The following is a 27,551-nucleotide window of genomic DNA, read 5'->3' on the forward strand; positions in this document are numbered from 1 at the left end:
CAAATAAAATCTCCTGAGAAACTCTGATTCCTAGTCCAGCAACTCATGAAGGTAAAAGCCTAGATTCACTTTGTACAATATATGGGAGCTGCTGGCTCCGTGAGGCTACTCAGATTGAAATTAATTTAAATTACATCTAAAACTCTATGCCTCAATTGAACCAGCCATATTCCACGTGCCTAACAGCCACACATGACTAATGGCTACCATACTAGATGCTGCAGCTCCAGAACATTTCCATCAGTACAGAGTTTTGTTGGGCAGCTTTCAATAATATGTGCTAGTAAACAGGGTGGGAAGAAGAATGAACCAGGAACCAAGAGGCCTGGTCCTGCCTCCAACTTGGCAACATACTTTTTTTTTTTTTTTTTTTTGAGACAGAGTCTCACTCTGTCGCCCAGGCTGGAGTGCAGTGTGGCACGATCTCAGCTCACTGCAAGCTCCACCTCCTGGGTTCACACCATTCTCCTGCCTCAGCCTCCCTAGTAGCTGGGACTACAGGTGCCCACCACCAAGCCCAGCTAATTTTTTGTATATTTAGTAGATGCAGGGTTTCACTGTGTTAGCCAGGATGGTCTCGATCTCCTGACCTCGTGATCCACCCGCCACAGCCTCCCAAAGTGCTGGGATTACAGGCATGAGCCACCATGCCCGGCTGGCAACATTCTTAATATGCCTGGTCATGAGCATCTTTGTTAGCAAAATGAAGGTGATTTAGACCAGCCCAAGGGACTTTTTTTTTTTTCACCTGCAAACAAAATCCTGTACAGAATCCTGATATTTAAAATGGATACAATCTGAACTACTGTGGTTGAAGTAGGGATCTTCATCCTGCCTAGTTTAGCTTTGCCCTCTACATGGTTATACAAAATCCAATTTAAGGGCCACTGAAGTGTAGTTCTGACCCTAAAATCCTATGACTTTAACATATTATTCAGTTGAATAAAAGTATAAAGTAATAAAAATGCTTCTCATGTGGGGTTGCGTAAGTTGTCTGTATTTTAGAGTCCCCTTGACAGCCTGGATACTTCAGAGCTTCAAAAAACAAAAACAAAATAAAAACTTCCAAAATAATGAAATCATCTAATAATCCAATCAACTTATTTAACAGACGAGGCAACCAGAGGCCCCAGGGAGATGGAATGATTGGACCAAGATTATATACGGCTTAGGTTTCTTAACTTTAAATCCACTGCTGTCTCACCCTCATTAAAGGCTGCCAATGCTCTGAAAAAGACCATCCTTATGACCTCTTCCAGAAAACACAACATCATCCTCAAATATCAAACCCCAACTTTAGTTTTTGATATCGAAATAATTTTCAAGGCTGGGTGCAATGGCTCACATCTGTGATTACAACAATTTGGAAGGCCAAGGCAGGAGGATTGCTTGAGCCCAGGAGTTGAAGACCAGCCTGGGCAACACAGCAAGGCCTCATCTTTACAAAAAAAATTTAAATACTAGCTAGATGTGGTGGCATGTAGTCCCAGCTACTCAGGAGGCCGAGGTGGGAGGATTGCTTGAGCCCAGGAGGTCAAGGCTGCAGTGAGCCATGATCACGCCGCTGCAATCCAGCCTGGGTGACAGAGTGACAGACCCAGTCTCAAAAAAATTTTTTTTTCTTCAAGGCATCTCCTTGAAAAAATGTTTTATATTGACTGGCTATGTTTGCCAGAGGAACCTACTGCCCGAGGTAAACATTAGAGGTAAAACTGGCTAAAACTCCATACCAGGAGGAGTTTTGTCATGAGCAGATACCAAGCTTCAATCCCGTGTCTAGAAGACATCAGAAAATTATCTCAAATTGGCAAAAGTCAGTTGAAAAAAATAAAGCAAAAACAGACGCTCAATATTTGCAAGTAAGACTATCTTGAACCCTTATGTATTATATTTTTGGATCCAATGAAAAGAAAAGGATAGTTTGATCCTAGGGGGTTGATGGTTCATACAGAACCCTCCAGACTGGACATGTTTGAGAATCCAAAATTTTTGTCCTTTAAAAGGAGTAATGCACTGCATACCTAATGCTACTATAATCAAAATGTTAATATTTCTGCAGTGAAATTAATCATAAAGGATAAAGACTTGGAAGTAGTCTCTCTTCACATCACGTCAGGTTTTATTGCCAAATAAGTCATTATATACTTCAAGGTTTCAGAGCTTTTTGGAATGGCAGATAAGAGACTGTAAGCCTCTATCACTCACTGGGAATAATCTAAAATTTTTAGGTTGTAATCTTTGGGCAATAAGAGTTTGTATCCATCTCATACGCAGTTTTTCATAATGTAGACTCTTCACTGGTAGAATCAGGGGAAGATATTACATTTTATTTACAGTCAAAGGGCCAAATTCTAATGAGGAACATCATAGTGAACCTAGACCTTCCTTATGTTTGATACATGCTATAATGACCCCCTTGAGATAGAGTTATTCATTCATGTCATACTCTTCTTTTCCAAATCTAGCTGTAAGCATAACCAACACCAATGGCTGCTATGAACATTCTTCACAGAAACTGAAATTAGCAGGGATACAGATTCAGATAATTACAACGCCCTAACAATTTGGCTTAGATCCAGACTTCAATCTTAGGTGAAGAAAATGCTAAAGTAATAAAATCTAAATTTGTTATTTGCTAAACATGCTAAATTATGTATGAGAGACAAATGAAGAAACTTATTGTGTACAAATAATATACTTTAAATACAAAATATTCGGTAAATATACAGGTGTTCATGGTAAAATTTTCCTCAAATTTGCTATGTCAAAAGAGTTTCCTAATGTTAGAAAAAAGGAAGCAATGAAAAAGAAAACGTACCATCGGTGCTGATTCCCATTTTGTAAAACATGAAATAAAGTTTGTTATGAAATTCAAATGCCAGATATGACTTACCTTCCATAGTATAAACACTAACAAAGCAAGCATTAAGATCCCAGCGAGAATAGCCACTAGGATGATCCACCAAGGTACTCCTGAATACTGAGCTACAGTCTTTGAGGGAAACACAGTCACACGAACCTACAGGGCAGAAAAGAAAGCAGCATTACTGCATACAGTGGCAAGAGTTCACACCAGGAGTTTATGGTTCTAATTCTGCTTTTGAATATATTTTGGACAGTGCAGCCTGTGAATAGATGAGATGACTTTCTGATGCAAGATCCTTTCTCTTAACAGGATATTGCTTCAAGAGACATTACTTGAAGATCTTTCCCCAGAATCCTGAAAATGCTGGGTTGTATTCTGACAAAGTGGTTACTTCATTAATTTATCTTAAAAAAAAATTTATTTTGTTATCAACACAAGTAAACTGTATAATGAACCCTTATGTATTCATCATCCTGTTCCAGCAATTATCAGTACACAGCCAGTCTGTGTATCTATCTAAACAAATTGCTCTCAAAAAGATACCCAGTTAAATAGATCTAACAGCCAGTCTGTTCTATCTAACCTGGTATCTTTTTGAGAACAATCTTTTTTTTTTTTTTTTTTTTTTTTGGAGACAGGGTCTCACTCTGTTGCCCAGGTTGGAGTGCAAGTGGTGTGACCATGGGTCACTGCAGCCTCAACCTCCCAGGTTCAAGTGATCCTCCCACCCCAGCCTCCCAGGTAGCTGGGACTACAGGCGCATGCCACCACGCATAGCTAATTTTTAAAAAAATTTTTTGTTGAGACAGGGTCTCACTATGTTGCTCACAAAGTGCTGGCTTCAAGCGATCCTCCTGCTTTGACCTCCCAAAGTGTGGGGATCATGAGTATGAGCCACCTCACCTGGCCTATACTTTAATTAATTTTCAGCAATGGAAAGAAAAGGGCCAGTTTAGGCACCAGTAGCCAACATTCCTCATTCAGACTTTAAAGATGTTGTGAAATACAAAAATAGGGATGGGGCTGCATGACTGATGGACACCATTTTACCTTTTTCTTAGGATATCACACTAAAGACCCTCATAAACAGTAACATTTCCTGAAATGGCTTGGTGCCATCTTCTACAAAAAGCTATATGAACAAACTAGACCCTGGACCCACTCAGAGGCAGCTTAGCGCTTAAGATGCTCCTGCTGCTGAGAAGCTAAAACTCTAAACATAGCATAGTTTGCAAAATATCAATTAAATAGAAATAGTGTTTACTCAGAAACCTAAAAGGCTGCTTCTGGCAATTCCAACAACTCAGTTACATGGGTTTAGAATGCAAATGAACTTTTGTGATACCAGGAACCATTTTTCAAAGCACGCTAAAGACCTGGTGATTACTGTGAACATGATTTTGTAAACTACACTGATTAGAGATCTACTGGTTTGAAGTTTCTGATATTTCTGAATTAAGAGAATGTAAAGTAAAGGGAAACAAAACTCAGGGGGAGTATTTAACTTCTAAGAAGTGTTTTCAGTCAAATATTCTATGTCCGTATTGAACCCTGGATGCTGCTATGTCTACACTGTGCTTCAATACTTCTATGCAGTGGTGTTTTTCTTTTAAAAAATCTCTCATCAAAGTACTTCCCTTTCCACTTCTAGGAAACAGTTTCTCAACCTCACCTGACTTACAAAAAATACTTAAAAGCAGTAAAACTGCTTTTCTTTAAACATTCAATAGACAGCAATCACATCTTGAGATTTAGCCAATTATACTGATGGTAACAGGCAGGCATAAAACACCTTTATCAGCCACCATGTTTCCTGTTATGCTCTAAATGAGGTTTTCTACAAGCTCTGAGCCCCAAGGTGGCCTCGTAGCTCACTTCCCCTCTCCTTCCCTCCCCTGACAGAGAAGAGATTACTGGGTTCAGCACAGGGACATCTACAAAGAAGGGAAGAAGAAACAGGGACAGACCAGTGAAGCAATAGAATAGTTATGTGGTTGGTAAGCTGACTACAATGAAACAAACCAAATAGATGATTTCAATTAGCCTAAACTGTATCTTGTTTAACTTTGTTGCCCTATTATCTAACACAAGGAAGGTATACAGTGTATCCTTAGGGCAAGGTGGTCATGTGGAAGGGCCATCCTCATTTGTAAGAAAAAGTTCCAATAAATCTGGAAGTGGAGAGTGGAAACTAGTCTTCGGCAAGGAGAATCAGCTTTATTATAATGACACTGTGCACAAGTGTCTTTAAAACAGCTGATAATAGGGGAAAGCCACCCCCATAAATGGTTGGGATCCAACATTGTTAACAGTTGAGCAAAGTAATTTTTGATTTTGCAGCCTGGAGTGGCAGGGTGGATGGGAATCCAGCTGAAGCTCTAAGCCCCAGGCCTGGCACCATTCAAACCAGAACTTCCACATATTGTTAACTCACTAGGCATCAAAGACGGAGGACCAAAGTCAGGGACTGGGTTGGCTCCACATTTAAAGGGCAGATGTGCTCTGTGGTTCTGGAGGGCGAGAGGCCAGTCAGGAAGATTTTATTGGTTGTTTGCTTAAACTGTCAACTGAAGGTTTTTTTGTTTTTTTGTTTTTGTTTTTGGTATGACAGTCATTCTCCAGCTGGGATTGAGAACAAGGGGAAGCTGGCCATAGAGCCAGGTGGCCACAGATGGAAGACAAAGGGTGGGCTGTGATTCCCAGAGCTCCAAGCCTGGTTCTGTCTTGTCACACCAGCTGTTACTGATGAACAGGTGAGTAGAAACTACTGTAGAGCTTTACAACTCCAAAAATAATTTCTTACCTTTGGTTTCATTACAGTGTAGTTATTTCCATGGGGATGACGCACACCTGTGAAACTCATCCACCATGTGCCCATAAGGGGAAGAGGGATATAAGCTCTGTTGATGCATTAAATTCGATTATCAGTGAGCAGTGCTTAGACCACATTAGCTTGTCAACTGCCAAAATACCTTCTCTAAATTACTCTTTAATGTACCACCCACTGTTCTCACTGAACTTCAGTACAGGAAGTCACCCAATGAAGGGATTTTCATATCTTTTACAAAATTATCTATTAAGGACATCATCCACTCTTGGTGTTTATAAGAGGCCATCTTATAAAAGGATCCATATCTTAAGTTGTTCTCTGAATTTAGAACCAAAAGGGAAAATCTTATTCCCCTGAAGAATTATGCATTTTTTTGGTCATTTTAAAAAAATTTTTGACAGCCAGGAAGCTTGGATACTCTCTACTTGCCTCCTTAGGGATAAATGGGGACAATATAAATACAACCAATAAACAATCCCCCTCAATTTCCCTGGCTAATTTGACAATGTTTTCCTGGTTCTGTCTCTTACAGCATGACATTCTTAACAGTTGACACTGTATCTTACCCAACTTTGCATCTCTAGCATTTAGCACAGGGAAGGCATACATTGTGTCTTTCATAGGTGTTTATTAACAAGATGGATTTAATTTAACTGATGCTAAAATATAGCATGGCTTACCTGGCTCAATTATGTGACTTCTGCTCTCCCTGACTTCATTATAATAGTGTCCTAATTTAAAAGTGTTTTTTATTGTTTGTTTTGAGACAGGGTCGCACTCTGCTGTCCTGGCTGGAGTGTAGTGGCACAATCTTGGCTCACTGCAGCCTCGACTTCCTGAGCTGAGGTGATCTCTCACCTCAGCCTCCCAAGTAGCTGGGAATACAGGCATGTGCCACCCCACCTGGCTAATTTTTGTATTTTTTTGTAGAGATAGGGTTTTGCTATGTTACCCAGGCTGGTCTCTAACTCCCAGGCTCAAGCAATCCGCCTGCCTTGGCCTCCCAAAGTTTAACCGTGTTTTATTAAAAGGTGAACACAAAACTCTTGAAATTGGTTGGGTTATAAAGAAACAAAAAAGTTTTTTTGCTTTTTTAAGCCAAATTAAGCTTAGATCTTCAAAGCCCAGAAAAACGACAGCTTAAACTACTCAAGAAATGTGCAGATATGACATCTGCGCTATTGTATTTCAGAAATCACAGAAAACAGAAAAGCTGTCAGAAGACTAGAGGTTAAGAAAATGTCTCAATTTTCAAAAGACATGGGTTCTAGATATGAGACCAGTAACCAATTCACAAATCTACCAATTTGTGAAGACATCAATTCCCATTGGGAGGCATGAGTTCTCTAAGCTCTAAGAACATAAAATGCCCAAGAGAACCTCATTTTCATTTGTGACCCAGTCATTAGACTGGACACCAGGGGCGCCAGAGTTCCATCATCTTCCAGAAGAAGAGAGCACTTGAAGAGGAGACATCAGACCCAAGGTCTGGTCTTAGCTCTACTTGCTGGTCGGGTGACCGTGAGGGGGAGATAGCTTTCCTTGGATTCAGTTTTCTTATCTAAATTTGAGATTTGGGGGCTTTAAGGGGACCAAGTGTCACAGAGTCAAAGAACAGAAGCCCTGAAGTCAGACAATTACGGGTTTCAATCAAGGATCTCAAATTATATCTCCTCTCTGAGTCTGCTTCCTTGTTTGTAAAATGAGTACAATGTTTACCCTTGGCATTTTTCTGAAGTTTAAATGATAGAGTATAAAGTATCTAGTAAGTTGTAGACATTTTATTAAGGCTTCATTAATGTTAGTCCCTTCCCTCTAAAGTGTTCTCTGTCTAGCTCTGAAATCTCAGTGATTTTCAGAGTTGTTGATTTACGGTTATAGAAAGCTATACCTGCTGCCTTTATAGATGCAGAGAAAGGATCCTTAGGGAAGGTGTGGTTTATTTGAAAGTCCCTTATGATGCCTGTTGATATGTCCTGGAGAGACCAGGACAGTGCTGGTTGATACCACTTATCTGAGCAGCTTGCCCAGTACAGCATTTGTCTCAGGCAAATGTATCCTGGGGCTGGGTGCAGTGGCTCACACCTATAATCCCAGCATTTTGGGAGGCGGAGGCAGGCGGATTGCTTGAGCCCAGGAGTTAAAGACTAGCCTGGGCAACATGGTGAGACTCTGGCTATACAAAAAAACTGAAAAACTAGCTGGGCGTGGTGGCATGCCTGTGGTCCCAGCTACTCAGGAGGTGAGACAGGAGGATTGCTTGAGCACAGGCATTCAAGGCTGCAGTGAGCTGTGTTTGCGCCAGTGCACTCCAGCCTGGGTAACAGAGCAAGACTCCATCTCAAAAAAACAAATAAAAACAAAAATGTATTCTTATTTGGATAATAAATCATAAGGACCGCTATATTTCAGAAAACAGAATGATTAGGGAGGCTCCCTGAATTTTCAGCTAGCTAAATGACTGAATCCAGAACATTTCCATAAGCAGACTGGCAGATTAACTAAGAACAGTAATTTGCAGTATTTCTTTCTCCAGTCTCTTTTGCAAAACATTCCCATTCATGATTCCCACCATGACATGCAGTCATTCTGCCTCGAGATCTTTATACCAGTCCCTGTGGGTTCTAGACTCCCACAGAGAACCCCTCACTATTGGTTCACTACAAGGTTCTACACCTAGTCCTATTCAACATATTTGTCATTACCTGGATGAAGACATAGAGAACATGCTTCTCAGTTTTTAAAACTTTCAGGGATAGAAAGTTGAGAAAGCAAATGATGAAGCAAGATTCAAAATTACTTTGCAAACTGAAACAATGGACCCAAAGCAAATCACATAAAATGTAAGGATACACTTAAAGGCATACATTTAGATGTTAACAAATAGCTCAAGGACAGGATACTGGAAACACAGCTTGACAACAAATTCTGATGAAAACACCTGGCAGTTTCGGTAGAACACTAACAGAAAAATAGCAGCTGCTAGAAATTCAAACATGCTGCTCAGCAATGGTTTGAAAAAGCAAATTTTAGGCAGCTCTGACAGAAGTGTGGTGCTAAGATGCTGAGAGGTAAAGGCCCCAGGGTAAGTGGGACCAAGCAGACCCCACCCTCAGCTGCTCTGTCCACGTGGGAATCACATTGCCCAGGAAGGGAGAGGCCAGCAGCCAGTTCACCTCTGCCCAATGTGACGCATAACTCAAGAGCTGGGTGCGTAAGCTCTGAGAAGAATAAGAAACATCCAAGGAGGCATGACCATTTCCTTCAATTATTTGAGAGGCTGCTACATGGCCAAGAGAGAGAACTTATTTTAGACTTGTTTGAGGGGGCATAACCAGGGACTTACAAGGTTCATTCAGTTCAGGATTCAGCTATGAAGAGATCTTTTCTAATAATTACAGGTGGCCAAGGGACAGGCCATCACTGGGGCATTACACCAATGGCTGCAGCATTAGAGATGGTAGAAGACAGGTTTCTAGAGGGCTGTGAGGTGCACCCATTCTCTGAATTGAGCCAATAGTTCTCAAACCTACCATGGGCACTGCTGAACTGGATGACCCTAGATTTACTTCTTTTTTTCAATGATTCTATTAAAATACAGCTTGCAGTGCCAGTACCTTAAGACAGTTTTCTCCGTAACGGGGCTATGAGGGAAATGAGCACCAAAGCACATGACTTCAGGACCTGAGTGTGGGGTACAGGGAAAAGAGACATGTTCTGAACCTGAATGAAGCTGGGGAACCTCTCACCTGAGTGCCTGCATTTGGCAGCTTGATATTTTCGGCAGCGGCAGTCACGTCAATGAAGGCTCGCATGAGAATGTCCAAGTAGTTCAGTTTGGAATATTCCTGTTTGGAGACAGTTAGTGAATGCATTAGGGAAGTGAAAAGTGTCCTAGGCAAAGGCAAATTACTTCCATGGGACAGCCTCACGCCAAGGTCATACCTCTAGAAATGTGCTGTTCCATAACCTCGAGCGCAAAATAAGAGACGCCTTGCTGTCCAGCCCTCGCAGCGGGCATCTGATGTTCACACAGTTCACGTTCACGCTACAGTTCTAGAGAGAAAAGGAAGAATGGTCATCAAAAGACATTTGTTCTGAAGAAGTCCTTCCCCTCATCCTCTCAAATACTCACAGCTCTTGAAAAATACTTACAAGAGTCTGGTATTTTCTTTCAGCAAATAAAGAAAATTTTCTGTTATCGTCTATCTGTTTTTCAGTAATTTCCCGTTTCTTTCTTGATTTGTGAGACTCCTGAAAAAAATTATATCCAAAATAGTTCCAATTTATGTAATTCTTTGTCGCTACCATAGAAGCCTCTTGAGCATACCCTCCCAAACAGTGCCAGGTTCACATAATCAACAATATTTGCCTCTCTCCTGCCAAAGGCACAGAAGCGTAAAACCAGCAAGTATTATCACTCTAAATTCAAGTTTATTGATTTACTCATAGGACTAAGTAATTTATTCCCACTCTGACCTTAAAACTCAGAGAAAGAGAAATATGCTTTCTTTGTTCCCCTGTATCCCCACCAAACTGTGGGCATACTGAGATCAGAGATCAAATCTTATTCCTGTATCCCTAGCCTCCAGCTCTGTTCCTAAAACATGGTAGTTAGCACATCTTGAAGGAATAAGTGACACCGAAGAACAGAGAAAGAAGCAAAAAGACCCATTATATAGCTCATTCAGGGCAGAGCAATGAAAACTAAGCCATACAAGAACTTTTAAAATTGCATTTTCCTTATAGCAAAGATTAGTAATAATGGATTATCTTGATTTTTAACATTGATGAGTAGAAGATCATGCTATAAGCCACCAACTCTGATCACTGATCATACCCAGTCACCTTAGAATTTAAAATAAAAGAAACATGCAAACCTTCATCAAACTGGAACACAAATGATAGGCCAGTTATCTAAGCATGGAGCAGTATAGAGAGAGGGGTTAACAGTACAGGCTTTGACATTAGGCAGAGCAGGGCTTGAATGTGGAATCTGTCTCAACACCTGAGTGACAGAGAGTTACTTGCTCTCTGAATCTTAATGCCCTCATCTGTGAAATGGTAGGGATAATGAAACTCCCTCACAGGACCATCCAGAGAATGAAATGAGAAAATGAAAACAAAATGCTTAGCATAGTTCCTGAGACACAATGAGTACACAATAAATAATTACTATTTTAAAAATAAGCATAAAAAGCTTTCAAGGTTACTTGCTAAGATGCCGTTATCTTTTCCAATGAGTTTGGTTCTACTTGGAGTGAACGCTGGCTGGCCCCTGGGTAATAGCAGCTACTATTACCCAGGAGCATCCCCCAGTTCTCCTTATTATGTAACATACTGGGTCATGATGAAATGTCAGAAAATACCATTTGTCTCAGCAAGCACTGAATGACTGCCTTATGTACTATAATGGTCACTAACCAGCAAAAATGCTTCCGCCTGCCTCAGTTACTCAACTAGAAAAGAAAAATTGTGACAACCAAAGAGAAAGTCAACCTGCCAGAATATGCCAGTTTCCTAAGGACAGTAATGATTTTCCCCCAAAAAGTTAGTTTCTCTAATTTGCATTTACAGAGACATTAGATAAATCTACCAACATACCTTTAGGTTCAGGAAGTTTATCTCGTTTTGTGGCTCACAAGTTATCTTTTCCAATCCTTTGGATTCTACTTTCACCAAATAAAGCAACCATTTGCCATTGCTAATTTCTTTTGGCCACTGAATGTTCAAGGTTGCTGTGCCGAGGTTTGTAAGAGGTTTACCTAAGTTAATTACCTGTTAGAAAGTAATACATATTATCTCAGTCTCATCTTCTCGATGTAAAGTAGCAGCTCCTATTACCAAGAGAAAGATGCTAAAATGTCTAGCGGAATCCTATAATAAAAGCACAGGCTCCAAAAATGGACTATAGATAGGGTATTCAAAATAAAGACTTGTGCCTAAAGATTTTTGTAAATAAAAACAAAAAGGTCAAAGGACAAATGATAGCTAACTCGTTCTAGGAACAACTGCTGTATGCAACAGAATCAGCAATGTAGATATACCATGTTCTCAGCATATGCCCGGGGAAAATCGTGTGAATTTGTGAACTGCCCTGTAACCACCCTGCTTGGCCAATGACAAGGCCTGGGCCAAGGCAGTGTACCAACAACCTGCTTCTGGAAAACCCCATCCACTGCAAAAATGAAGCTGCCTCTGTCCCAGAGGAGATTCTGCAAAACCATTAGGACAGCCATGAATCTGAGAGTCCAAGCTGGGAACAGAGCGACGTCCTGCAGCAGAAGCCAAACACAGGAGGTAAGAGCCCTCTTGGTGTCGAGACTGTTCCGGAACCCAAAGACTTCTTTTCCAGCTGCACCTGCATAGAGATCATAACCACCACCACCACCTGCCCCAGCTGTGTCTGTAATGCTAAGAGACACACAGAGGAGAATTCAGCCTCTTCATTCTGTCGGAGTCAAAGGTGGGCCCATGCTTGCCATTTGAGGCTTTCACTACAATGGTCACTATGCCTTCAGGAATGTGATTTCAGCCACACAGACCTAAACCCATGTGTGAGTTAACGAGCGGACTGCGTACCATGTGTTTATGTTTATTCAACAGGAAAGAGAGTCACTGTGATTGCCTACTTTGAAATGGTTCAGAGCCAATCACTGCCTTTCCTACAGACATATACCAAATCTACATTCACCACAAAACTGGGCTTGTGAAAGGTAGGCATACATTAATATTCTTTCAACCACAAGCAATAAGAAAGATGACTTTATAAAGGAGGAAGGAATAAATCATAACGCATTCTAAACTGAACTGGATTCTGAACATTGACAGTTGTTCTCCATCCTGGAGGATAAAATTTTTACTGTAAGCCAGTATGTTCTTTAAAAGCTGGCAAACTAATTTTTAACTATGATTTATTTATAATGCTTATTAATATCACTGATTTATTAAAATGACATACTCAAGACCATACCTAGTATATGTCAGCTTTTGGTATAATGAAAAGACCAACTGCTCCAACTTACCCTGAATTCATACTCTATTAAACTTCCCACTTCATCTTCAGATTTCATAGCTTGCTCGCCAACAACTGTACCTCCAAAATACACCTGGGAAGGTTTAGCAACTCTGTCAAATTACAAAACACCAGTTTTAGTGAGGATTGTAAATGGTTCTTTCAAACATTGATTTGTTATGCTAAACACAAACACTTACCCCGAGACTGATAAAAGCAGTTCAATAACCACTTTTGCTTTAGCTGTAATTGGAGCCAAATTATCTTGATTGCTTGTTCTGAAAATGAAAAGGAAACAATAGGGTTGTATTTTACCAGTCAGTTTTCTCACTACAATTAGACTTCTTTTATGAGGTAGATCAGGGCCAATTCATTGACTGCCCATGTTTTCATGAAATAATTCTGAATGGAGAGGTTGATGTAACTCTTACGTTTCTAACTTCAGATTAATATCCAGATCTGGGGTGTCAAAGGTGACTTCAGTTGTACTTAAAACCAAATAAAAAGTGACCTAAAAAAACATAAATAGCTGTTAACACAGGCCGTGCATATAGACACTGCAATGGTATTTAAAACGGTAAAATACAGTATATGAAGGCATCACCTACACTTGAATTTCTTTTAAAAGGATTTCCAAGCTCACAGTCAGCTTGCGAGCCATTCTGGTTGGCAACACAACTCAACTGTTTCTCCTGCAAAAGAAACACGCACTAGGTCACAATCCACTCATTCGCCACACAGTGTTGGTTTTTTCCCCTCTCAGCTGGTCTCTTAACAATACTTACAGGGAAAGCCCTCAGTTCTCTATATGCAGAATATGTCAAAGTGTCTGGAAACGTTGCAATCAGTTTAGCCTCATGGGCATCATCGCCATCTTTTGTGGGATTCCTTGGGTTGGAAGGGCTGTTTGTCACTGTTATTTCTAAAGCAATATCCTTCTGATCTTTTAGAACTAGTTCTGGTATACCTTTTTGACTATTAAAAAAAAAAAGAAAACAAGAACAAAAAGGCAAAGTCCTCAATACATTTCCAGTAAACTTTCTTAACACAAAGCCACCATGAAGCCAGAATCATTTTTGCTAGTGCTACGGAACGATTCTTACATCGGTAAATAAGAAAATTTGTCTTGATTTCCTTCTCGGGTGCAAAATTTATATTCTAGTTTAAGGTTGCTGTTACATACATTGTCGTCTCCACATCCCTCTTTTAAGAAGTGCACCTGTAGGAAAACGAAACTACTGTCATTTTACACCATTCAGGACTCAGGAAGGCATCGATGTGTGGCTATTCCACACAGTTCATTTCCCTGTGTGACAATTACCAATGCAGAATTCAAGCTTTAAATGTACTTTACCACACATCAAATTTCCATTCTGTCCTTTAGTAAAATTGTGTTTGAAGAACACTTTGACCAGGGCGTAGAGGCAGTGTGCTATAGAAGAGTGTGGCCCAGCAGCCACACAGATTTGGGTTTGAAACCCAGCTCTACCGCTTACTTAGCTAGCAAGTCACTTAACCTTTCAGAGCCCAAGTTTCATCATAGGTAACGTGGAGATGCCACCATTCTAACTTTATAGGGCTACTATAAGAAGTATCAATAATAATAATGATGCCAACTATTCTAATACTGGATTTACATATCTTAACTCATTTAATCCTCACAACAGGCCTCTAAAAAGATACTATTATTATGATCCTCACTGTAGAGATGACGAAACAGAGAGCTTAAGGTCAGGTAAGCAAACGGCATACTAGCACCATGCTAATGGGTTCTTGATAATCACACCAATAAACAGAAAATCATCTCCAGCTATGGAGCTGGGAATGTACATAAGAAATGTTAACATGATAACAACAAAAGTACATAAAAGTATACAGAAGTATAAGGAACTATATTTGGTGACAAAAATGATTGACAATATGCAGATGTAAGCATCAGCTCCTGAGACAGTGAGGACTCACTTCCGCAAAGCTGCCTCAGTAAGGCACCAGTACCAGGAGCCCCAGAGTGGACAGACACTCATCATCAATTAGATTTTTTTTTTTGAGATAGAGTCTTACTCTTTTTGCCCAGGCTGGAGTGCAGTGGTGCCATCTCGGCTCACTGCAACCTCCACCTCCCGGGTTTAAGTGATTCTCCTGCCTCAGCCTCCTGAGTAGCTGTGATTACAGGCATGCTCCATCCTACCCGCTAACTTTTGTATTTTCAGTAGAGACGGGGTTTCACCATGTTGGCCAGGCTGGTCTCAAACTGACCTCAAGTGACCTGTCTGCCTCAGCCTCCCGAAGTTCTGGGATTACAGGCAGAGCCACCACACCCGTTCATCATCAATTAGATTTCGAAAGCAAGAACATAATGCCAAATCAAGCTGTCATAGCTCCCCGGGCTAGCCTTGCATCTTAACCATCCTAAACCCCTAGCAAACAGACCCCACCTCATATGAGGTATCCCGCAGGCCATCTAATATACATTTTTCTTCCAAAGATGACTTAGGTTATATTAGGCACTAAATGACTACTGTATGCTAATAATACTTTTTTGCTTTGCTGAATTTTGATATTCCTTGATTTTAATGTTCTGACTAGCAACATATTACTTTCTACATTTCAGTGTTCCCAATGGTAAATAAAACACGATGTATTTTTCTTTCTATGTACAGCTAAAGGAGAAACAGTGTTAGAATATAAGCTCTACCATTTATAGTCTCGATAAGTTATAATGACCAAAAATGAGGAAGGAAAATATGCTCTGGCCCCAAATTGTATTTCATGTTTTTATGTTTATTGCTAATTTGGGAAACAAGTCTTCTCTAACTTTGCGTACATTAGAAACATATTAATACAAAAGAATGGCCTTTAAAGCAAATCACTAGTTCTATTCCCTTCAAAGACATTTGATTTAGCATCATAAATGGCAAAAAACTTCGGCAAAATGAAATTCAGAGAGACTTACGTCAATATGAGCTGTCTTGGGTTCATCTGAATTCAGAATTGGAAGAACTTCTGGAAGTGAATTCACTCGCCTGCGAGAGCTTGGCTCTTGGATCTCCACTGAAGCAGTTATGGGAATGGGACGCAGTTTATCTCTGATATTATCCTGCATGAAAAGCATGCAGTCAGAGTTAAGTGGGGTATACATGCTATTGGGGAATTCCAAAACAATGATTTTGTATTGATTAAGAGGTTGCTAGAATAAATTTCAGAAATCTGTATATCACCATATAACCTTTTTCTGTCCTCTTCATAAAACAGATGTGACCATCTGCAGCCCTCACCTGTAGCCACAGGGTTTCCTCCATGCACACTTTCTGTTTCTGCCTCTTCAGAGTTAGTTCTTGAGTATATTTGGGCTCAGAACCTTGGTTTCGAAACTGAACTCTTGAGGACAGCCCAGATTTTCTTCTTTCTTTTTCAGCTTCAAGTGTGCCCACAATTGCTAGATAAAATTAAAATCGTATTAACGTAAGTGCATTCATGCACAATCCAGCCATGAGCACGTTGACCTCCTTTTAAGATTTTAATTCCTTGTAGAAAACATTGCCATTGTTTCTCTTCGTATTTCCTGGTAATATGCATTTGCACAATTGTGATGGTTCAAATCAAGCTGTCTTTTCTTCCTTTTGCTGTTAACAATGTTTCAAAGTTAAATTTTCATTGTGCCACCTGGGGGAGCTCAAGAATAAGTTAAAACCTTTCGGCAGCAGCAGTTATTAAGAATCAGTTTCTGGCTGAAGTTCATGAACCCACAGAATACTAACGATAAGCAGAGGAATCCAACACTCTCCCTGAGGACCTAAACTGATTTTCTCCCTTTAAACAGTCAATGCTTATTCAAGTGGCCTCGTGCCTTTGCTATCTGGGAAAGGTCTCTAGAACAGCAGCATCTCCTGAGGGCCTGTGATGATGCAGAACCTCAGGCCCAGTCACACCTACGGAACCAGAATCTGTTTTATTAATAACAGCATCACCAGATGATTCTTATACATATTAAAGTTCTAAGAAGCACTGATAAAGGATAGTTGTCTAAACAGAGGAATAATGTATTTTAGAGATGGAGAAGTCTTTTGACGGTAGGATGAGACCTTTACCTTAACAAATAAAAAAGAGGCCGGGTGCAGTGAATTCTGCCTGTCATCCCAGCACTCTGGGAGGCCAAGGTGGGTGGATCACCTGAGATCAGGAGTTTGAGACCAGCCTGACCCACATAGTGAAACCCTGTCTCTACTAAAAATACAAAAATTAGCTGGGCTTGGTGGTGCATGCCTGTAATCCAGCTACTCGGGAGGCTGAGGCAGGAGAATCGCTTGAACCCAGGAGGCAGAGGTTGCAGTGAGCCAAATTCATGCCATTGCACTCCAGCCTGGGCAACAAGAGCAAAACTTTCTCAAAAAAAATAAAAATAAAAAATAATAAAGATAAAGAATTAAAAGGTAAATTATATATTTTTGGGTGGATGGAGGGCCTGTCGATCAGCATAATATAGCTCCCACAACCAAACTGCCTACCTTGCACTGGGCTAGAAGGCACAGCCTGTTCTTGATAACCTACACTAATGGAACCTGGAGGGAAGCTAGGATGTGGACAATCAGAATCTCATTTTTTGACTTCAGAACGCATTCTTTGTTGGTTCATTAGATGTGGCTGCTAACTTTGTTTTTCATGGGCCAATACTTAAATTACTTACATTCATTGAGCACTCACTAACCATCAAAAGGGAAAGCAAACCAAAGTGTGCAGAGGGCTAGAGAAGGCAACCTCCAGGACAAAAATCTGCTATAGAAAACACAGAAAATGAATAACTCACATTCTAATATTCACTTTAGAGTTGGAAGAGACCTTTTCTGGGGAGGCTTGGGGTCATACTTAGAGGGACAGAGGCAGCACCAGCTTCTAAGTCTCTATCGCAAACACAAAAGGTGATTGCTTTCTACGGGGTCTTAGATGCCCAGGTCTCACTTGCCTCCTAACCACCGCAGGAGTCACTCCTTCCCTCAGCCGGCTGTCTTTCCTTTCTTCTCCCTTCCACCTCCCAGCAGTGTTGGCCTGCTTGGCTAAGCCCTGCCTTCCCCTGCAGATTTCAGCTTGGACCTCACCTCCTCCAGGAAGCCTGTCCTGGCCTCTCCTCGCGATCCTAGAGTATTCCATCTCTCCAGTCTCTACACTTAGGCCCACTACGCTGTCATTTCCTGATTGTCTCCCACAGTGGGGCAAAGCCGAGGACAAGGATCACATCAGTCTTATTCCCCACCACAGTCCCCAGCAACTAGCACAACACCTGATAGACATATGATTTATAGAACAGATGAACAGAAGTGGGAGTAACTGGTTCCCCACTTGCACACACATGCACACGCACACACACACGATGTGACATTCTTATGCTGAATGTGAGCTATTCAGACCAAAATTTAGAAACACTGACAGTTTCAGTAGTAATTTTTGTGTCCATCTGGAGAATTCTTAAATGTTACAGCTGCCAAATGGAATGCTCCCCCATTTTAGGCCCTCTGCAGCCTTGACATCATCCATTTATAAGTGACCTGCTAGCTTCACAATGAACCAGATAAAGGCTCACACGCTGAGTGCCCCTCACTGCAAAAGTATGGGAGGTGTGGGTGCAGGAAAACCGTTTATCTGCCAGATTCACTCTAACGTTCCCTAACCTTCCAGACAGTCCACATCATCTTAAAATCTTTGCAGGCCACCTTTGCTAACCACTTGAGGGGCAAGCCAAGTAGAACACTCATTACGGCTCAATTATAGATATCTATATGTATGGAACACCACATCTGAGGACTGCTGAGCTAAAATAGCCCGGTCAAACAGTAAGCTCACATTCTTGGATACTGGGAGAAGATTTTAGATGTATTAACTTATGTAGCTTTGTAGAAGTTCTGTCTTAGTTCATTTAGAATTTACTGTGGACGTAAAAGCAATGAAAGCAAATGTTCTTTGAATGTCTTCAAAGGAAAGTTCCACCCATAATAGGCCATCCATAAACACTTGGTTAATGGAGTAGCTACATAAAAGTAATACACATGGCATCAAATGCTGTGCTACAGCTAGGAGAAAGTCTGTATTTTATATAGGTGATTAATTTGGGGGAAGACAAGGAGTGCTCTGATGATATTTCGTATCTACAGTCAAACTGAGAGTGGTTTGAAAAAATGGCCATCAGAATAGAATAAAAATGTTTCCCCTTTTTCTCTGGCTGCCTAGTCAAAGAATCACTGTTTTCTCGTTGTCTCTGTAATTCATTCCAAACACTGGCAAAGGGCCCATTATCCAAGTGGGCTAGTGTAAGGTATGGCATTTGGGTAAAAGTAACACAAATGATACTGAAAGGAAGATAGATCCTGAGGAGTCACAGTATACATTTTCTTGTCATTAAAAGCCACACAAAGAATTGCTTTCTACACTCGACAAAATGCCGGCTGCATCAAAAAGCAAAGCGAAAGGCCACAGCTCCCCCTGTGCACAAAGTCATAATCCATCCACTCTAAGAATGCTTCGTGCAAGGTCTGCAGGTCCCATGGAGAGACCACACAGCAGGAGACGACCCCACAGAAGGGGAGACGGAGAAACCACCTGCAGACAGCTGGAAATCTGGAAAGATAAAGGCTAACTGAGCTTATGACAGTGAGAATCAGGTGAAGGGGGACTTAAAAAAAATTAAAGATAGTACATTTATTTAAACTGTCCCTTTTCATAATTCATTGAACTTTATCACAGGTCAGTATCTTCATTCTGTTGTCTTAGTGGATACATTCATTAGTGTTACATAAAACTTCATATAAAGTTAAAGAAGAATTAGAGTACAGCTAAGAACAGAGCCGTGAGGTGTGAGAGGATTCACCATCGCAAACCCTAGTCCTTATGTGGCTATTTTTTCCTGTTTCAAGCAACAACTTTAGGTTATTTGAATTAAGTTACATTCTGGAATATTTAAGGGACATCTTTTTAAATAAAGAAAACAGTACTACTTTAGATAACAGGGAGAACACTTCAGAGGACTCATTACCTCATAGTATCGTAAAGGCTGACAACCATATGAAAGGACAGAATGACCTTGTTCTTCACAAAGTGTCCCTTGGTGGCAGATACAGTACACTAGAATCCCAAACTGCCAGGACCATGGCCGGACCTGGGATGAGAATTTCCTCATTCTTTTCACTTCCTCTTTGCAGAAAAGATTTTCTTGGAATTCCTATGCCCCTGGCCTTGACTCTGGAGCCAGGGGTCAGGTGACTCACAGCTGAAGAAGTGTGGCTGCTGTTAAAACATGCCAGAGGAGAGCTTACTATGGCCACTATTGTTAAGAGTATCATTAACGGTGTCAAAATTCTTGTCAAAAATCCTGAGTTGCCCCATAAATATATACACCTACTATGTATCCACAAAAATTTTTAAAAATCTTATTTTGAATTACAAAAAAAGGAAGCAGAACAGTATCTAATAAATGACAAACTGCTTTTCATGTCTTCTCAGTTGATCTCCAGCACAACTGTATGCACTAATGACTATTAGGCATTGTTCTGAACGGATAGGAAAACAAACTCAAATGTTAAGGGACTTGCCCTGTGGGTCAGTCAGTATCGAAGCTGAAACCAGGAGCAGAGACCAGGTCTCTGACCTCTCAGGGCCGGCCTGCAGATTCCCTAGGGGCCTGCTCTTGGGAACACAGGGCGGGTGTTCTGGGAAGGAGGGGGCGTGGGGAAGAGAAGGCAGCCTGGCAGCAACTCTGTGCTGTGCTCTGGCTCCTGCTGTTGCCCTTTCACAACCACCAGCCACCACCCACCACCTCACAACCACAAAATCAATTTTCCACACTGCTTTTCAAAGACAGAAATGGAGGAAACGGTTGTGGTAGCAAATAAGTACTTTTCCAAGCCATTCTGTCCTAAACCAACTGCTCTGGAAAACTCAAACGGCGACCAAGTGGAGTTTTTTCCCTCCCTCACTGTGCTGTGCCCTCCTGATTAAAAGGGAGACAAAACATACATTTAATTCTTTACACAAGAATTGACAGACCCATGTTGGCCACTGCAGTTTTATTTTTCCGTGATTTATGCAGAACTTTCAACCTGGCAGACAGAAAATAGACATATTTTAAAGGTACTAGGTACTTACATATTGAAGGATTATAACCAGCGGGGTTAGCAGTATATTCAAAACAGGATTTAACCTGGAGGCTGAATAAAATCAAACACATATTTCTTAAAAGATCTATTATTGCAGTGGAAAAAACCCAACATGTTCCCTAGCTCTCCAGTCCCCCCACTGCCCATTGATGATCAACATGTTATAAAAACACTTGACAGACCCTCTTCCCTTTGCCCAGCACTCCCATCATCTTCCCTGTGGCTCCTCAGGAAAATAGTCATCATGAAGTGGAGGTGGGAAACTGAGGGGGATCCCACCAAGACAGAGGGACGCTCACCATATCCCGCTAGGCGCCCCACACGCTGTTTTCTGGCGGAGGTCAATTCTGTTAGGAGTTACTGTGATGGTTTTCTGAATATTAATCACAGGCCGGGATCTGAAGACAAAAGGAGTGAACAACAAGCTCAGCCTCTTGTTACCTTGAATGTGAGACTAATTCACATACTAGATGGCATCCTTAGCTGCCCAGCACAGCTTAAAAACACAGGAAAAAAAAATACACTTGACGTTTTCCCCCATTGCTGAAGAAGAAAACTGTTAATAGATATAAATGTATACAATGCAGAGCCTCATTATACAATATTTGTTTAAAAACGTACACACTATGAGTACATGTGCAACATGTAGCGGTTTCAGAGTTTTAAAGTAAATATTTTGTCTCCATTCCCACCCGAACACCCAAGTAGCCTTGTATGTTCTTACAGACATGTCTGTTAAGATTATCTAAAATTAAATATTAAAATATATGTATAATTTCAACTAAATGGGAACTTAATTGCCATTGCTCTGTATGTGGCTTTTTCTCATTCATTTCAGAGGTCTTGTCCTGTATATACACATAGATCTACTTCACTGTTTTTCACACCTGATGGCGTTACACCACATCAATGTAACATCCTTTATTAAACCAGTACCTAAATCGGTAAACATTCACGTTGTTGAGCTTTCTGCTTTCACAAACATCATCTGTGCACACACTTGAGTTTATCTGTGGGATAAATTCCTAGCAGCTGAATTTTGGAGTCAAAGAATATGTGCATTTTTCATTACGAGTAGTCTTGCCAACATACCCTCTGGAAGAATTACACCAATAAACACCTAATACCAGAGATGCTCATGATCAGCGTGTCTACAGTATGTGAATTAATACAGGCAATCCTGAACTTGGGAATCTCCATTGTACAAACACTTGCCCTACTCTTCAGCCTCCCTTGGAGTCTCCCACCCACAACCTTCAGTCTTTGCCTTCCTATTGCCAGGATTGACAACTTTTCTACCCCCACGATATCTCTGCAAGCAAAAACTTGAACTTTTAAACCTCTTCCCATCTCTGCACTGCCTACTGCAACCCCGCAAACACTTGAGAAGCTGGAATCCAATTCCACGCCCTACTCTGGTTCACCATCTGAAAACATCTTTTCGTATGTTTTGGCTGCCCTGCTCCCAGCAGCCACAGGGGTCTCCATGGGTCTGTGGCCCGACTGCTGCCACAGGCACAAGAAATGCAGGTATGCGGTGGGTTGAGGGGTATGAGTGGGTGAGGAGGCCCACCTCCATCGCTCCCCACCAGAACTCAGAATGGGGCCTGGAGTTTCATTACCACGTGGATTCAGTTAGGCTGACTCTGGTGGGCTTGTGGTAAACCCAGCCATTCTGGAGAACAGTGTTTCTATAAGAAAATGCATTCCAAATCCCAAACAGCTAGCTCAAACTTCTGGAATCAATCTGTTGGTAGGCTAGAGAGCACAAGTCCATTCATGGTGAAAGTGGGGGCCAATAAAGGGTCAAATACTGCCCACATTCCCTGTTTTTCTATTTTCCTTTATTGTTTACCATTCTATTTTTATTTTACATTTAGACGGCTGCTAGGTTCTAAGATACTAACTAGATACATTCTTAAGTTTTGAGAGCATATTTAAAAGGCAAAAATTCACAAGTATTTGAAAATCAGTTGCCACAGATACAGTATTTTACACATCGTAGTACTTTAACAGACATTTCTGCCTAAAACATATTTTAATTTGTTTTTTAAACATACAACACACAATTTTGAGGGCAAAGTATACATGAATTATGTTTAACATAGAAAATAAGTCTTATTAGTTTGGCTGCCTCATGTTTAAAATTGGTGTTTATTTACTAGCTACCCTGAAGTGCTAGTACGATTTAGTAGAAAAAATGCACGGGATTCAAGTCGGGAAGATTTAGGTGCTACATTCTGTCTCTCAGGCTTCAGCCTTAAAAGCTCAAGCCAAGTCCTGAGCCTCAGTTTCCTCATTTGTAAAATAAGGGGAGGTTAGTCCTCTTCTTATCAAAGGGTTGTTGAATTTTACTTTCATACTATCTGCAAGTAAAGAGGGAACAAGTGTACAGGGTTGACAGTCAACCTACTTATGAGGACAGGAAAGTAAGGATATTAAAATATCAATTACACACAGAGGCAAACATTCAAATGACAAAAGTTAGGTCATCTATTGTATTGACAAGGAGGGATAGCCCAAGATTAAATAAAAACCAGATTAGACAGCAGAAGTTACAGTGTAGGCTTTTGATGATACCCTAAAAGTGGAGAAATGCTCAGAAGTTTTATGGAAGATGGGAATAATGTACTGGATTTTCTATAATTCTATATTATTAACTTTTAAAAAAAATAAATCTGCTACTTTTTGAAAATTAAAAAACAAAAAAAATCCTCCAATTTTTAGTGGTGATTTCCAGCAGTGATGAAAGCACTGGTTAAAGGGAGACTCAAACACCACGGATGGGAAATCTTGAACCATTTCGGGAGGTCATCTTGGTGAAACTGAATCAAAAGTCTTGAAGCACATATATCAATTTCACATCCAGGAATTTATAATAAGGAAATAATCAAGGATATAAACAAAAGTAAGAATGTTTTCCACAGCTTTTTATATCATGGGGGCAAAAAAAAATTGTGAAGCAACGTAACCATCCAGTGAGAGCCCGGCAGTTGGTTAAATAAGCTCTGAATCTGTCAGAAGATGCCTCACAGACAGTTGTTAACTTCATTTTGGAAAAGTACTCAGTGACATAGGAAAAGTCCACTATGTATCCTAAAGAGATAAAAGCAGGTTACAAAATTATGCACAATTATGGTCTTAGTTTTGTTAAATATACATGGTCCAATCACAGAAAATAATAGAAATCAAGATCTTGGAGTTTAATAATGCATGGTGAATTATAGGGGGTTTCCTTCTGTATGTTCTTTGTACTGTTACATTTTATATGTGTTGTTTTTTCATCATCAAAATTAAGGTTTTAAAAATATATGAAGTAAAAATTCTAACTTGGATCTATGTTTTAAAGTATTTGAGGAAAAGATTTTAGAAAATAGGTTTTTATTACATTGTTTACTACCTTCAAAAGAAAAAGAAATAGCTTCACAATTCATATAAACCTCTGAAGTATAGGTATGACAAATTTCAATCCGAAAGGTCAACATTTTAGTGTAACCTGATTATAGAACATGCTTAACACTAAAATCATAGATAACAGACCTGAAAATAGTTACTGAATCTGAGAGGGAACCAACAGCAACATCAGGGTAGGAATTTCGATCAAGGTCCATGTTTCCAGCAATTGAATATCCAAAATAAGGTGATGTACCCTCGAGAACCTGAAATACACAGGGCATCCGAATGGACATTAGGCTATCAACATGAGCTTCTTAACAATGCTTTGAAAAAGACACACAAGTTTCTTTTGAACTGAAATTTGAGAGTTCACTTATAAGTAAATTATATTATATACGAGTCATAAATTTCTATATGATCTAACACTTCATACATTTCATTTCATAAAAGTTATTCGATTTACATAGTATCTCAAAGCAGAAAAGAGCCCATTTCTGATGAGCTTGTTTATTGTATTAAGTCAATCAGGCCATTTCAAACTAAATCTCCCTACCTTCCCTACAAGTCTTATTTTTCTCAAAAGAAATTTTTAATTTTTGGTGTCTACATTCTCCATGTAGTTACAGTCATCTATTTTGTTTGCCCATATTTCCTCTCTTTATGCCGTCAGGGTAGAATAACATTCTTTTGCTTTGGATTACTTTGATTCCTAACTTAACTAAGAAATTTTACAGTTAGAACAAGCAAGTCATTGCATTTATTTTGAAGGTATCTTCTAGTAATACATTTTTAAAAATCTATACTATTGTGGACTTATAAATAAAATAAGATTTGTGTGAAAAGTCACTTAAACCTAAATATTTTATTATAGGGCAAGAAGTTGAGACTCTAGCTGTAGAAATCCTGGTTATATGGTTACCTGTGTTGGTTTGGTATTTATTCCATTTGCAGATCCATGATAGATAAAAACCTTTCCCAAGTCATCATACGGAGCTCCAACTGCAATATCTGTTGACAACATCACATTTTAACATTTTAACAAACGCTTTAGAAACACTCCAGTAAAATGTTTTAAGATGACATAAGCACTATTATTTATTTGTTTGGCTTTTTTTTTTTTTTTTTTTTTGAGATGGAGTTTCGCTCCTATTGCCCAGGCTGGAGTACAATGGCGCAATCTCAGCTCATCGCAACCACTGCCTCCCGGGTTCAAGCAATTCTCCTGTCTCAGCTTCCCAAAGCTGGGAGTAGCTGGTATTACAGGCATGTGCCACCACAGCCAGCTAATGTGTATTTTCAGTTTCTCCATGTTGGTCAGGCTGGTCTCGAACTCCCGACCTCAGGTGATCCGCCCACCTCAGCCTCCCAAAGTGCTGGGATTACAGGCGTGAGCCACTGTGCCCAGCAGCGCTATTATTTAAACAATCAAATAATCTATAAATCATAGCCATTTCATAATCTATTATCTACCTGGGTAGCCATCTTGATTAATATCTCCAATATTTTTTACTGCAATGCCAAACATAGAATCTTTGGTTCCATTTAGACGAATTGGCTTCACATTATTCCATCTGCCTTGCTGGTTCATGTAGACATATACTGCCCCTCCAACTTCTCCATCTCTATCAAAATACTGTGGGGCTCCAATAACTATATCTTGCCACCTAAAAACATAATGAGGGGAAAGAGCTGTGAACCAACAGCTAACATACCAGCAACACCAGTCTAGGTACTAAGGATACAAAGAGATATTATAGAAAGGCCCTCAACTCCAGAATTTATGACTCAATTATAATATTTTTTAAAAACCAAGGTAGCCTATAATAAATGCCCCAAGAAAAATACTAAGGGCAAGAACTCAAAGCCAGTTCCTCGAGTTAGAACCATAGTGCAGCAGGACTCCCATTAAGACCTCACTGTTCCACCCCACCCCAACTGACACCAACAGCCACATATCTGTTTTTTACTTTATCACCAATCCCTATTTTCAACAGGAGCTGATGCTCCATCAGCCCCATATGAAACCACAGAACAGAAACATGCAAGTGTTTTGAGTTAATTTTTTTCAAATTTTAATTCTCATAGACTCATGATCCCAACATGTAAGTAAAAACTGAAAATCGAAAATATAATCCTATACCTTGGGGAGGGATATGAATGTCTGTCTGCTGCCGTCATAGAAATGATAAAGATAGGCTGGTAAAAATGTGGCAGTAAAAATATTCTTTACATCAATGAACCTGAAAGGACGGCTCTTCTCAAGTCCCATAGAAGCTAGTCAAAGCAGCAATGATTTGCAGCATAGTATAACCTGAGGCTTTCTCACCCATCCTTGTTGAGGTCCACCACTGCCACATCATAGCCAAATGAAGAGGCCAGACCTTCTCCATCGAATATGTGCTCAGGGAGGAGATGTGCAGACTTCATGTCTCTCTTTAGCAAAACCACGGCTCCACTGTGATTGGCTCTGGGAGCACCAGATACAAAAGTGATCTCATCTTTAGAAACAATACCTTTCCCTGAGTCCAAAGAAAAACCTAGAAAAACAAAATATGTAGAGCCCCTCACATCAATCCATATATTTTGGGCCTATGACATTGGTAACTCCATCATTACCTCTTCCTCTGGCTTCCCACCCCTCTCTCCTGACCTTCCCACCAGCTATCACATTCATAATATGAGTGACAGAGTTCAGATTTGACACAAGGACAAAGTCCTGGGACTAGCTAATTTACTGCTTTCTATGGATATTAAGACTTTTAATGAAAAGCACCTATGTATAACTTGAATTTTGAAGTATTCATACATCTTAAGAATCAATTTGCACCCTATTTTAATATTGGAACTATGGTAAAAGGAGATCAAGCTAGATACTGAATTATCCAGGAATAATTTGGTTATGTTACATCATATACACAGAGAATATAACCTGACTGGAAGCATAATTGAGTGCATGTTACAGGGTTCTGCTATAATGTAATGACCAGTATTTTTACAGGAATAAAATAAAATTGAAGAAAAAGTAATTAAGCTTGGTAAGAGGCATCAATCTCTTTGGTAATCAGACAAAAACAAATGTTAACATCACTAATACACCATAGATAGCATTTCACTGAGTTGGACCAACTTAGTTCTCAGACACAAACATGCAGACAAAACAATGACTGATGATATATGGTATTTGAGAACCTAGTATAAACAACAGAGGTGAGGAAGTTGTCACTGGTATCAGTTTTACACTTGTTCAGAGGGCAGAAAACATTAGGACACCCCCATTATAAAGCATCAGGTAGGATGTCAGAT

The 27,551-nt window shown here is 40.1% G+C and overlaps 1 protein-coding gene and 1 long non-coding RNA gene across 10 annotated transcripts in view; one reads left to right on the forward strand and one right to left on the reverse strand.

The window, feature by feature from the left end:
• The window catches only part of LOC116810658 (uncharacterized), an 89,990-nt gene that overhangs the window by 53,431 nt on the left and 9,008 nt on the right, over window positions 1–27,551 (forward strand). For all 3 annotated transcript variants that reach the window (XR_004370345.2, XR_009214225.1, XR_009214226.1), the window contains exon 4: window positions 5,478–5,619. This is a non-coding gene — a long non-coding RNA (uncharacterized LOC116810658). The remainder of the gene's footprint in view (window positions 1–5,477; window positions 5,620–27,551) is intronic.
• Window positions 1–27,551, reverse strand: part of ITGA6 (integrin subunit alpha 6) — a 221,439-nt gene that overhangs the window by 5,169 nt on the left and 188,719 nt on the right. For all 7 annotated transcript variants that reach the window (XM_032755357.2, XM_058441070.1, XM_058441072.1 and 4 more), the window contains 19 exons: window positions 26,575–26,785; window positions 25,719–25,912; window positions 25,168–25,256; window positions 24,393–24,511; window positions 21,152–21,250; window positions 20,842–20,903; window positions 15,987–16,147; window positions 15,665–15,808; window positions 13,815–13,930; window positions 13,497–13,686; window positions 13,320–13,403; window positions 13,143–13,222; window positions 12,912–12,989; window positions 12,722–12,824; window positions 11,301–11,474; window positions 9,852–9,950; window positions 9,642–9,752; window positions 9,446–9,544; window positions 2,894–3,019 (listed from right to left, as the gene is read on the reverse strand). In XM_032755357.2, the coding sequence (XP_032611248.1) occupies window positions 2,894–3,019; window positions 9,446–9,544; window positions 9,642–9,752; window positions 9,852–9,950; window positions 11,301–11,474; window positions 12,722–12,824; window positions 12,912–12,989; window positions 13,143–13,222; window positions 13,320–13,403; window positions 13,497–13,686; window positions 13,815–13,930; window positions 15,665–15,808; window positions 15,987–16,147; window positions 20,842–20,903; window positions 21,152–21,250; window positions 24,393–24,511; window positions 25,168–25,256; window positions 25,719–25,912; window positions 26,575–26,785 (2,339 nt within the window). The remainder of the gene's footprint in view (window positions 1–2,893; window positions 3,020–9,445; window positions 9,545–9,641; window positions 9,753–9,851; window positions 9,951–11,300; window positions 11,475–12,721; window positions 12,825–12,911; window positions 12,990–13,142; window positions 13,223–13,319; window positions 13,404–13,496; window positions 13,687–13,814; window positions 13,931–15,664; window positions 15,809–15,986; window positions 16,148–20,841; window positions 20,904–21,151; window positions 21,251–24,392; window positions 24,512–25,167; window positions 25,257–25,718; window positions 25,913–26,574; window positions 26,786–27,551) is intronic.

Source organism: Hylobates moloch, unplaced genomic scaffold (genome assembly GCF_009828535.3).
Source record: "Hylobates moloch isolate HMO894 unplaced genomic scaffold, HMol_V3 SCAFFOLD_1, whole genome shotgun sequence".
Taxonomy (NCBI): Eukaryota; Metazoa; Chordata; class Mammalia; order Primates; family Hylobatidae; genus Hylobates; species Hylobates moloch.